At 39.5% G+C, this 13,867-nt stretch overlaps 1 protein-coding gene across 1 annotated transcript in view; it reads right to left on the bottom strand.

Moving 5' to 3' along the window:
• The window catches only part of LOC122556575 (uncharacterized), a 78,928-nt gene that overhangs the window by 48,694 nt on the left and 16,367 nt on the right, over nt 1-13,867 (bottom strand). Inside the window, exons 5-6 of the mRNA XM_043703398.2 lie at nt 10,457-10,517; nt 149-280 (exon numbers count right to left, since the gene is read on the bottom strand). Of these exons, the coding sequence (XP_043559333.1) occupies nt 149-280; nt 10,457-10,517 (193 nt within the window). The remainder of the gene's footprint in view (nt 1-148; nt 281-10,456; nt 10,518-13,867) is intronic.

Here is a 13,867-nt window from a genome sequence, read left to right as displayed (position 1 = left end):
AATCTTCATGGATATGAACTAAAGGTAACATAAATTATAGAATAATAAATATCTCAATGATGAAAACAAACACAATAAACAAGCTACACTGTAGAAAGAAGTTTAAAATGCTATTTGTAGCTGCATTTGTTGTTATCTTCTCTCTTACCTTCTGGCTCTCTGAATAATTCCACTGAAGAACAATTTTCTGTTCCAATGGAGGAACTGTCATCCACAAGCAACTCTGAATCCAAAGATGGCAAGACGTAAGCCAAAGTTTCAGTTGTTAGACAAAGTTCTTCTACGGAGGAGAAAACATTGAAATTATTATTTTGGCATGTTATCTTAATTCAATTTTAAGGATACAAATTGAAAATGCTAAATATATGCAAGTTGAGTAAAATTTCCCATGGTGCTTCAAAAACTAATCAAACCAAATTGACACCAACTCAAAAGAAATGACGTTAGGACTGATAACAAAAACGTGATCAAAGAGTTAAGTTGCATGCAGCATCCTTAGGACAAATGCAGAGAACAGATGAAATAGGAACAGCAAGCCATAGAGCACCTCATACCTGCTCTACCACTTAGTGATCATGGCAAATCTTCTACTTTAACCTCACTTTCCTGCCAGCTCCCCACATCCTTCACTTGCCAGAGCAATCAGAAGTCTATCTTAAATTACTCAATAGCAGAGCATCCATAAATCTCTGCTAAAGGGAAGTCCAAAAGATTCACAAGAATGTTAAAGTTGACAAGTAGAGACTTTGAGGGCTGGCATGAGAGAGGAGTTGAAGCTCAAAGACGATCAGCCATGATTGTATTGAATAGGACAGGTTTGACGGGCTGATTGTTCTATTCTTGCTCCTGTTTCTTATGCTCTTATTTGAGTGAAGAAATTTCTCTTCATCTCAATCCTAAGTGATCAATTCAATATCCTGTATCCACTGGTGTTAGGTTCCCCAGTCAGCAACTCTGTACTTATTCCATCAACTCTCTTCAGAATCTTGTATGTTTCAATGAGATCACTTTTATTAATGAAACTGGTATAAACCCAATACACTCAGCCCCTCATCATAGGGCAATCATCTCAACCTTCACTGTTAACCTTCACTGTACTGTCTGCAAGGCAAGTATATCATTACTATAGTTTTAGTTTTCAATGGAAGGAATGTTGATGTCTCAAAGTCCCATACAATACATGGAGCCTCTTATTCTTTGTACTCTAATCCCCTTAAGATTAACATGCCATTTCTGTTCCCAAAGTTTTGGTGTATCGGTACATTGACTGTGTGTTCATTGTATGAGCATACCCATATCAGAGTATCAACATTTTCAAGTTTCACATCTTTTAGGTGTTTTGCTTTTCTGTTCTTACTACCAGTGAAAAGCCTCACCTTATACTCCAATTTTCACCTTGCTGCCCATTAACTTCACCTGCCTACATTTCTTTGCAGCTACTGTGCACACCCCTCCGTTTACAACCACATCTAGCTTTACATCAACCAATCAAGATAAATTATCTTTGTCTAAGTCACTAGCATAATTTGCAAATAGCTAAAGCCCCAGCACTGATCTTCATGGCGTCCCATCTGTTAAAGCCTCCAAACATGAAAATGCCTCCTTTATCCCTACTTCATTTCCTGTCTATTAATTCTAGCCACACTAATGCAATATCTGTCAATATCATATACCCTTGTTGCATGTTAGCTTTTCAGTGGCACCGAGGATCAAAAGTAGACCATTAAGCCTGTGCCAAATCAATATCTAGCTGATGTTTGCATTTCCAATTCCATTTTCCCATCTATATCCAATAGCTCTTGCCTGACAAGAATCTACCTCTATTTTAACAACATTCAAAAAACGCCCTTCTGAACCAGAGAATTCCAAAGTTGCACAATTCTTAAAGAAAAAAAGAATTATTCTCGTCTACCCTAAAAAGAATCATCTCTAACTTTAAAATAATGCCCCACTCTGGATGCACCCACAAGAGGAAACATCCTTTCCACGCACCTAGTCAAGACCATTCAGGATCTCAAATCAAGCCACCGTCACTCTTCTAAACACAAGGAAACAAGCCCAGCCTGTCCAACATATCCTCAAAATATCACATTCATTCCAGGTATTAATGTCGTCAAGTTCTTCTGAATCACCTTCAATGCGCTTACACTCTTCCCGAAATAAATAATGAAACTGCATGCAGTATTCAAGATGTGATCTCACCAATGCCCTATATGACTTAAGCATAACATCCATAGTTTCAGGCACAATCCCTTGCATAATAAAGGATAGCATCCCATTATCTGCTTGAATACATGTCATATCTGTACACTAACTTTGAATCACGCACTAGAACATCTAAATTCTTGGGTACTTCCAGAATCCTGAATCGTTCTTTCAAGTAATCATCTAATTTTTCATTTTTGGCCAAAATAAACTTGTTAAAAAAAAAAATCAGATCATAACAGGTTATATTTACTTCTTTCAATGTGCACTATCAATTCCTTTACTTTTATGAATATAATGCACATTCACATACAGCCTTTAGTTTTGTCTTTCTGATATCCAAATAAGATGTCTTGAATCTTGGTATATTCTCTGTCTTTTGCTGCCTTTCTGAACCTGTTTTCCCTCTTACATGTTCTCTATTAATATATCATACCATTCTACATTTGATCTTGCCACCACTAGTTCATTCAAAACTCTTTCTAATTCCCAGTTAGAGTATGCATGAACAATGGCCCAATCATTGGTGTAGACCATCTCAGCACTGCAGCTTCACCTTTCCCCGTGTTGATGCAAGTGATTCACAAACCAGAACCCCCTTCTCTCGTACCAGTCTTTAAACCCTGTATTCATCTCTAATTTTATACACCCTATGCCAATTTGCACATGGTCAAGCCATAATTCAGAGATCATAATCTGAAGTTCTACTTTTTAATTCAGATCTTCGAGCTTCAGACACTCAATGCAACATTCCTCTTTCCTAATTCTACCCATGTTGTCATCTACACTGAATCCTTCCCCTCCCACTGCAAGTTCCTCAAACCCTGGCACCAGGCAATCACAGCTGTCTAGATTCTTTTATTCTTTGCTGCAGGAGATGATGTCAATCCCTGCATTCTATTATCTAACATTTCTAGATTTCTTATTGCTGTCCCCACTTGAACTTACTGTACCACAGTGTCACGTTCAGTTCATCTAAGCTGCAGTCTCTAACCTCATCCAAATAGATTTGAGCGGTGCTGGGATTACAGAATTGAGCTCAATGATCAACCATGATCATATTAAATTACAGAGCAGCCCTGAAAGGTCGAATGGTCTATTGCTGCTCCTATGTTTCTACAAGACGACCAAAAATGCACACAATACTCCAGGTGTAGACTCACGGAGGCCCGGTACAATTGTAACAAGTGATCACTGTTGCTGTACTCAAATCCTCTATGAAGACCACCATACCATTTTCTTTCTTTCAATCCCTTTTTGAATGTTCTGATTAAATTTGCTTTCACTAACCTTTCCTGGGAGTGCAATCAGATAGTAGCAATGTGCAATGTTGAATGAACAAAATGCATAACTTTTCTGATTCTTTTGCAAGGCATCATAGATCTGAGTCCTCACTTTTCTAATTCTCCTGCTAGTAGGAACACTTTCTCCTTGCTTAAGCTGTACTCTTTCACCTGGTGTCTGCAGAGCAACAGAGAAAGTTGACCTATCCAAAAACTGAATTAGAGCTGCCTTGTTATTCACGGTGGACAATGTTTGAAATGTCTTAGCTCACTTCCATCTCAGAGACAAAGTAGAGTTATGGTATTTATTCAACACTGACAGATGCCTTTCGTCAAGCTGTCCAATTGTTAATGCAAATTACTCTGTTTTCTGGTCAAGTATGTGGTGTAGTTTCTGCTTGCATATTCAGCCTTGGGCTAACTGAACCATAGCTAATATTGCTGACTTGGCATGGATTTCTGGCAGCTGAAGGTACATTCAGCAATGACAGGCAAAGATGTGGAGAAATGTCTCAGTTGGAAGAACAGAGAGTTTGGTCAGGCTATGAACTGCTGGTGGCACACTGAACAGGAAGACTAGGAAAATAAACATTTAATGTGAAGTGTCACTGAGCCAGGGGCATTTGCCAGCATTGGAGTGATGGTCAGTGGGACACATTGCAGTTTTTGACCGAAATAGCTAATGCTAGTAAGCAATGAGCCTCTGCTCTCTACTCATTTTAGACTAATCTTCTCATTCATGTTACTGTCACATTGACATGTGACTATGGCAATAGATTACAGGAGATCTTCCATTCTGACAATAATTTGGATGAGGGAATTAAATATAATATTTCCAAATATGTTGATGCCATAAAAGGAGACAAACATAAATGGAAAGGCAAGTGGTGAAGACGACTCAGAATCTGCACAGGGACATAGACAGGTTAAGTGAGTGAGCAAAAATTGGCAGATGGGATATAATGTGGGAAAATAAGGTTATTCACTTTGGAGGAATAGAGTAGCTGAATATCAGATAACAGAAAAAGACTGTAGAAAGCTACAGCACAGAATTGGGAGTGCTTGTGTATGAATCAGAAAAAGCTTGCATCCAAGTTCAGCGGGTAACAGAGAAGACAAATAGATCATTTGCCCTTTAATTCAAAGGGAATGGTGTATCAAAATAGAAGGTAAAAAAAATGACTGCAGATGCTGGAAACCAGATTCAGGATCAGTGGTGCTGGAAGAGAACAGCAGTTCAGGCAGCATCCAAGGAGCTTCAAAATCGACATTTCGGGCAAAAGCCCTTCATCAGGAATAAAGGCAGGGAGCCTGAAGCATGGAGAGATAAGCTAGGGGAGGGTGGGGGTGGGGAGAGAGTAACATAGAGTACAATGGGTGAGTGGTGGAGGAGATGAAGGTGATAGGTCAGGGAGGAGAGGGTGGAGTGGATCGGTGGAAAAGGAGCTAGGCAGGTTGGACAAGTCCGGACAAGTCATGGGGACAGTGCTGAGCTGGAAGTTTGAAACTAGGATGAGGTGGGGGAAGGGGAAATGAGGAAGCTGTTGAAGTCCACATTGATGCCCTGGGGTTGAAGTCTCTCCACGCTTCAGGCTCACTGCCTTTATTCCTGATGAAGGGCTTTTGCCTGAAACGTCAATTTTGAAGCTCCTTGGATGCCATCAAAATAGAAGGTCTAGCTAAGAGGCTGAGGCCTCTTATCAGACAAGAACCAGAATATTGTGATGAGTTGCGGTCTCTTGCCTAAGCAAAGATATACTGGCATTGGAGGAGAGAAGGTACACTAATCCTGGGACTTGTCTTGAGGAGAGATTGAGCAGGTTGGAGTTTAGAAGAATGAGAGGCGACCTTCTTGGGATCTACAAGATCCTTACAGGGTTTGACAGGGTGGATGTGCAGAGACTGTTTCCCCTGCAATCATGGGCAGCATGGTAGCTCAGTGGTTATTACTGCTGCCTCATAGCGCCAGGGACCTCGATTTGATTCTAGCCTCCAACAACTCAAGTGTGTGGAGTTTGCACATTCTCCATGTCAGTGTGGGTTTCCCCTCTCAGTCCAAAGATGTGCAAGTTAGGGGGATTGGCCACGCTAAATTGTCCATAGTTTCAGGGATGTGCAGGCTACGTGGATTAACCATGGGAAATGCAGGGTTACAGGGAGAGGGAAAGGGGATGGTCTGTAAGGGATGCATTGGATGGTGCTGACTCAATAGGTTTCCACACTGCAGGGATTCTATGATTCTATTCTCTTGACCTATTAAATAATTGCAGAGGCTTTCCTCTTGTTCTATGAAATCCAAATTCTGAAAGTGATATTAAAACCAGTGGCATGTGGGTGTTGGTTACTTGAAGAGTTTAAAAGGTCAGAGTCCTTTTCAGAACTGGATGTAATCTAGTATGCATTACACACAGGTGGCTGCAAGCCCTCTGGAGTAGGAACAAGAAAAAGTGTTTAGTTGTAGTATGGAGTTTACGACAGGATGAATGATTGAAAATGAGCTTGCTTTTGGTTCAGAATAGTCAAAAAACCCACAGATTGAAAGCTTATTAGATCAGTTCAAGAAGACCTGACTGAGGTCAGAAACACATGTAACTTCTCTCCTGGAAAGGAGTACAGATCAGTTCAGAGAAAGCATAATTATCTTGAGCTAAATGGTTAACTTATGAAACATCCAGACCAGAAATCTGATTATTAAAAGGTAAGTCTAAACCTGCAATTGTTTTGGAGTATTCCAATAAAACAATTTCACAGTTCACAATGTTAGAGAACTGGGAGAAACAGTTATATCAAAGAGCTGGAAGTTTTTGTTGCAAACGTTTCGTCCCCTGTCTAGGTGACATCCTCAGTGCTTGGGAGCCTCCTGTGAAGCGCTTCTGTGGTGTCTCCTCCGGCATTTATAGTGGCCTGTCCCTGCCGCTTCCGGTTGTCAGTTTCAGCTGTCCGCTGTAGTGGCCGGTATATTGGGTCCAGGTCGATGTGTTTGTTGATGGAGTTTGTGGATGAATGCCAAGCTTCTAGGAACTCCCTGGCTGTTCTTTGTTTCGCTTGCCCTATAATGGTAGTGTTGTCCCAGTCAAATTCACGTTGCTTGTCGTCTGCGTGTGTGGCTACTAGGGATAGCTGGTCGTGTTGTTTCGTGGCTAGTTGATGTTCGTGGATGCGGATCGTTAGCTGTCTTCCTGTTTGTCCTATATAGTGTTTTGTGCAGTCGTTGCATGGGATTTTGTACACTACACTACACTACACAACAAACACATAGACCTGGACCCAATATACCGGCCACTACAGCGGACAGCTGAAACTGACAACCGGAAGCGGCAGGAACAGGCCACTATAAATGCCGGAGGAAACACCACAGAAGCGCTTTACAGGAGGCTCCCAAGCACTGAGGATGTCACCTAGACAGGGGACGAAACGTTTGCAACAAAAACTTCCAGCTCTGCGAACAGAACCACAGCAACAAGCACCCGAGCTACAGATCTTCTCACAAACTTTGAGTTATATCAAACTTTAAAAAAAATTGTAGAAGGATAAATTATTTGGATTTGACTCATTGTAAAAGGAACATGTTGGGAAATACATGAGACTTTATTTTGATGTTTTAATTCAAACGGTGTACAACATTTAGACAGTTTGGCTTTTGTCCTCCATTCCTTCTCTAATTGAATGCCTTTGGAATCAAAGTACACTACATCCTACTGGTTCTCTCTTTAATCGGAGAGGTTCAAATGCCCATAGAGATAGTGAATTCGTTGTTTGTTATCTTTCAAAATTCTGCGGAGTCTGAAAGGTTCTTATACAATGAAAAGCAAATGTAACCCCACTGTTTAAAGACAGAAAGAGAAACAATGCATAACCACAGATCTATTAGTGACCGAGGGAAATATTAGAATCTATTATAAAGGATGAGAAAACGTGATACTTTGAAAATAAGAGTGAAAATTAGACAGTCAATTGTGATTTCTATTTTGTAAATCCATGTTAACAGATCTGATGGAGTTTTCTAATGATGTTACTTGTAGCATTAATAAGGAGAACTAGTAGCTGTGCAGAATCAGTTGATATGGATTTTCATAAGACTTATGATGATGTCTCAAAAGAACGATAGTAAACAAAATTAGAACACAAAATTGACAGAATGGTGAAAGATTAGTTAAAAGATAGAAAATGGTAGGAAATAAACAGACTATTCAATCTTCAATATTTCTATAACAAATAAAGGTTCACAATGAAATTTTTAAAAACATCGCAGGTTTTCTTTTTAGGTTTAGCGTGAGAGGGGAAAGATATAAAAGAGACTGAAGGGGCAACTTTTTAACTCAGAGGGTGATACATGTATGGAATAAGCTGTCAGAGGAAGTGGTGGAGGCTAGGACAATTGCAACGTTTAAAGGGCATCTGGATGGGTATATGAGCAGGAGGGGTTTGGAGGGATATGGGCCAGGTGCTGGCAGGTGGGACTAGATTGGGTTAGGATATCTGGTTGACATGAACAAGTTGGACCGAAGGGTCTGCTTCCATGCTGTACATCTGTATGACTCTATGACTATTCTCAGAATAGTAGACTGTTACTCGTGGAGTACAAGGATCAGCTTCAGGCCAAAGCTTCATACCTTCCTACAAGTTCATAAAACAATATTAATTTTGTCTAATCAAGTTATGATTTTCTTTAAAAAAATTCATTAATTTGCTGACAATTGACAAGAGGCCTGCAAGATTTCCATTTTTTCTCCTTCCTTTATTGAAGAGTTGTGTTTCATTTGTGACCACAAGGAATGCTCTGGAGTACAAATAATCTTTGAAAATGATAATTATTGCATGCACCATATCTGTAGCTTCCTCTTTTACAGCCCTCCAGATAGGTAAAGTGCATTGACAAAGGAAAAGAATTAGTTCAAAAAATATGTTGAATAATGTAGAGTAACTGGATACAGTCTGATTAATGGAGTATAATTAAATAAGCATCTACATAAATGGTGTCTACTTCATGACTTAAGCAACACTACTTTAAACAGAAAATGGTTTAAAAGTTTTAGCCGTTTCTTAGATATATAATCTACTATAACCAGTTTATTCACAAAAAGGAAAGATTCAAATTACATCGAATTAGATTAGATTACTTACGGTATGAAAACAGGCCCTCCGGCCCAATAAATCCACACCAACTCTCCGAAGAGTAACCCACCCAGACCCATTTCCCCCCTGACTAATGCACCTAACACGATGGGCAATTTAGCATGGCCAATTCACCTGACATGCACATCTTTAGATTTTGGGAGGAAACCAGAGCACCCAGAGGAAACCCACGCAGACGTGGGGAGATAGTAGAATCCACAAATCGAAAAGAATCAGCATTATTTTAAGAGCCTTATCGAAGCCCTTGCAAAGAGTTACAATTTAGCAGAAATTCGCAAAAGTGAGCGATTCAATCTATGGAAGCCTGCTTCATAAAAACATCATCTAAATCAGCACAATCAATCACTAAAATTGAAATCCGCATTCATGGTTACACTACATAGTTTGCCTACAAGATAAAATGCAGAACAATCTCGTGACAACTCTGTGTATAATTTTCCAGCTACTTTAATACAGATCTATTTGAAACTGTGAACATGATCTCTCCAAACACAAACATCACATTACAATTTATTTGTTATTGATAGGGAAAAACTGCAGATTGCTAAATGCTCCAAACAAAATAAACTGACAAATACCTAGAGTATAGAGAGCAATAGGCCACCTTATACATGCCAGTGCTAGTTTCTCATTCCCCTGAATATACGGTTTGTAAACAGCAACAATTCTGGAAGTGTTTGGCAACAGTTGGAACGCGGTTAGTGTTACTACCTGTAGTTAATGTTCAATGTTTGGATGTTGCTGAAGTCATGCCGGACTTGAATCTTAACCATTTTTCTCTCTCTATGGACGGTGCCAGACCTGCAGAGGTTCTCCAGCATTGCGTTTATTGAACAAATTGGATTGGTAAACATAAAATGACTAAAAGGCATACAGGTAGTTCTCCTATAACACTGTAGTCGCATTCCAGCGAAACCACGCTTAATAGAAAATTGTTTAATAGAAATAATGGGGCCTAAGGGAAAAGTGGGGTTAGGGGCAGTCCAGCAAAAAGTATGGAAATGTGTTGCTGGAAAAGCGCAGCAGGTCAGGCAGCATCTAGGGAACAGGAGAATCGACGTTTCGGGCATTAGCCCTTCTTCAGGAATGAGGAAAGTTGGTCCAACTTTCCTCATTCCTGAAGAAGGGCTAATGCCCGAAACGTCGATTCTCCTGTTCCCTAGATGCTGCCTGACCTGCTGCGCTTTTCCAGCAACACATTTTCATCTCTGATCTCCAGCATCTGCAGACCTCACTTTCTCCTCCAGCAAAAAGGATCACTCACGATTGCTCAAAAACCACCAAAACAGTCTTACGCAAAGTATAGCATAGCCTGTTTGAAGGTTGAAATCATATTCATTAACAAAACAAAAGTAAATTTAACATAGCACATTTAAAAATGTAAGAGAGCTGCTCTCTGTACGGTACCTCTCACAGAAAGTGCTCTGTCAGCAGCTGACATTGGTGCATGTACAGTGTGGCACAAAGGCCAGCACTGACATCACACATGCGCAGAACAGCATGGAGACTTCGGTGTGGACATCAGCGCATGCACAGAATGGCACAAAGACCGGACAACTGCACATGCGCACAACAAACTCCGCAAACTGATCCCCGCTGGAATCATGCTATTGCAAATGAAAGTAAGTGTTCTCGAAAATACCGTTCCCTAATTCTTCACCAACATGACAGCCAAATTGCACTGCCGAAACATGCATTATTCCAGAACTACCTGTATCTACTTCTTGGAAATGCAAAATGAACCTTTAAAGGGCATGTTCAATGCTTAGAAAAAAAATACTTTCCTTGATTATTGCTAAAATACTTAAAATTATTTGAAAAACCTTTCTTACCTGAAGTAGTTTCATTGTACACAGAACAGTCTGCATTTTTGGAATTACTCTGGGTAAATTCCTGAAACAAATTTGCCATTTAGAAACTTTGATTATCTAGATTCTCTTTCAAGTTTCAACTCAAATAAAAGGTTTTGTCCAGATACAAAATTAGATACCAGATCTAAAATTCATGTGAAACTGTATAGAATTTTCAGAAACAAGGCACAGATTTAAGCCAATATAATAATTATATTTTAATGATTGACAAAATAAACATAGAAATATGCTAGACAAGATTTGAAACTTTCACTGTTTCTCAGATAAGCAGCATTATAGTTTGAGCTTTCTCCCAACAGTTCTATCCATAGTCAAAATCTAGAAATTAAAGTGTACAAAACTTGTGCACTCTGAGTGAGATAGCATGTTATGAGATTAACAATTACCCCCTTCGTCAGTCATGATATACAACAAAAGACAGTAAGTTATTGAAAACATATTTTAAAAAACAATATGGATTCCAACACAAGAAATGAAAGTATCCTAAACGTTTTTCTGTATTTTGTTAAGCAACAAAAATGAGGGTATAGATAGGATTAACAGTAGTTGCCTTTTCCCTAAACTGGAAGTTTAAAGACTTAAGGGCACATTTTTAAACGTGAGAGGAGAAACTATAAACAAGGCAAGGGACAATTTTTTTTAAAACACGGGTAGTTGACGTGTGGAATGAACTTCCTGAGGAAGTGGTGGATGTGGACATAATTACAATGTTTAAAAGACATTTGGATAAGTACATGAATAGGAAAGGTTTGGAGGGATATGGGCCAGGAGCAGGCAGGTGGGACTAGCTTAGTTTGTGATTATGTTCGGCATGGACTGATTGGACCGAAGGGTCTGTTTCCATGCTGAATGACTCTACAACTCTACTTAAAAAGCAAAACAATGTAAATGATGGAAACGTGAAATAGAAATAGAAATTGCTGGGAATACTTAGCAAGTCAGGCTGCATTTGAAAAGACAGAAATTGAGTTTACAGGTCAATGCGCTTTCAAATAAGTGGAGTATCTTTCAGGTGACAATATTTTGCAATCCTTATAGCTGGAAACAATGCAACATTTAGACCATTGACTCAAACTGCCACTGCAGCATCCAATTGTTTTCTGCAATCATTGTTGCTTTTGTTCTGCACTACTCCCGACTAGGATCAGAAGGCAGAAGGCATCAAACACGAGGCGGGGGAGGTGGCAGAGGAGCATGAGGCACTGGGGTGGGGGAGAAAAGGGAGCACTAGAGAGGAGTGGGGGGAAGAAGAGAGGGGAGCATGAGAGGATGGGAATGGGTGAGAGAAGCACAGGATAGCATGATAGAGGGAAATCAGGAGAACAAGCAGGAATGAGAGTGAGCCCACAGATACCAGATCTACTGGTCATTGTTCAATTGTTATACAACATAGAAAGGCGGTTTTCCAGCTCACAATGTCAATGCTGAACAAAAACTCCAAACTATATTAATTCCATTTACCTGAGCTTGGTCTACAGCCTATGTCCTGGCATTTTAAGTGCTCATCCATATGTTTGTTAAATGTTACCATTGTACCTATCCACACCACCTTCTCAAGTATTTCTGAAAAGTCTACCACCCTGTGGGTGAAAAAAAAAATCTAAGATCTCCTTTAAACCACTCATTCCTCCCCTTAAACCCTCTGGTCTTAAATACATCTGCCATGGGGGAAAATTTCTCATGATCTACCATGTCTATGTCACTCAATTTTGTATACCTCATTTAGACCCTCCCCTCAGCTTCTTCTGCTCCAAGGAAAACAAACTCAGTCTATCAAGTCTCTTCACATGACAGACATTTCATTCCAGGCAACATCGTGGTGAATCTCCTCTGCACCCTTGACAATGCAATCATGTCCTTCTGATCACGTGGTGACCAGACTGCACACGATATTCTGTCTGTGGTCAGGCTAATGTTTTATAAAGTTGTAACAAGGATTATTTGCTGCCATATTGTGCCCCAGCTACCTGTGCAGACACCTTCAAGGACATACAGACATGTACACCAAGATCACTTTCTTCCTCAGTACTCTCTAGTGACCTATTATTGTGTAACTCCTTCCCTCATTGAAGCTCCCAAAATACATCACCAATATTGTTCTGAAAGTAAACCTCAAGCAATTTAATACATCTTTTGTTAAATCTTGCTTTTTCCCTTTGCTTACTATTCTACTCACAAACATTTTGGGTGCTTAAAATTTCCTCATAACTCAGCTGCAAATGCAACAACAGTTACACAAGGCTAAGCAATCTCAGTGACTCTTCACTAATTAATTAACTGGTTAACACTAAATTGTCAATCATGTGCAAATAAGCATTAACTAATATTTTAGTGGCTTTTTTTTTGCAAAGGTAGATTATGCTGACAAATCTGACAATTTTCTTTTCAAAGAGGTGGCTCAAGTAGTGGACAATTTCAGCGTTAGGATTTCATACGGACTTCCAGAAAACATTTGATAAAGTCCCACAGATGAGCCTGTTTAGTTAAGTGTGAAGTTCATGTTATTGAAGGTAAATTATTGATCTGGTCAGGAAACTGGCTGAATGGAAGGAGAAAAGGGTAAGGATAATGGTCAGCTACTCTAACTGTCAACTCTTGTTGCAATTGCAGCTGAGCTTTGATACGTTTTACGTACCCGAAACTTTAGTGAGTAGAAAGTGATGAGTGACTTTTCATAAGGATCACTGTTGAGACCTCAATTTTTCATATATTTATTAACTTAGATGAGGGCAGAGAAAGCTACCTATTCAAATTCACTGATGGTACAAAAATGTTACTATAAAGCAATATAGATGATAGTACAATACAGTATTACAAAAGGATATTGCTTAATTAATCATATGAGAAAACTGTGGCAAATAAACTCTACAACCAAGCAAGATAAAACGGGGTGCATTTTCTCAACAGTGAACAATTAGAAATAATGGCAGTGTAAAGGGTGCTTGGGATCCAGATAGACATGACTGAAATATCAGATGTACTGACAACAGCACAGTGTAAGTAAAACAGCAGATTCAGAAATCAGAAAAATGGTGATGGCCACTTGGGATATTGGACAACAGGCTGTAATTTAACATCTGATATTTCAGTCATGTGTATCTGGAACACAAGCACCCTTTACTCTGCCATTATTTCTAGTTGTTTACAATTGAGAAAGTGCACCCTGTTTTATCTTGCTTGACTGTAGAGAGTGAGAGCCTTCTGTTCCCCTATAGTGAAATCTATTTGCCACAGTTTGCCAATATGATTAATTAAGCAATATCCTTTGATAGTACTGTATTGTTTTATCATCTATACTGCTTATAATTTTTTGTACCAGATGGCAGCCAAATTCCTTGAGAAATATTCGCATTCAGCCACCAATAGCTGGCT

Source organism: Chiloscyllium plagiosum, unplaced genomic scaffold (genome assembly GCF_037043375.1).
Source record: "Chiloscyllium plagiosum isolate Xiang-an unplaced genomic scaffold, Cpla_swu_hap1 HiC_scaffold_16, whole genome shotgun sequence".
In the NCBI taxonomy this organism is placed as follows: domain Eukaryota; kingdom Metazoa; phylum Chordata; class Chondrichthyes; order Orectolobiformes; family Hemiscylliidae; genus Chiloscyllium; species Chiloscyllium plagiosum.
This window is presented reverse-complemented; position numbering and strand designations above follow the sequence as displayed.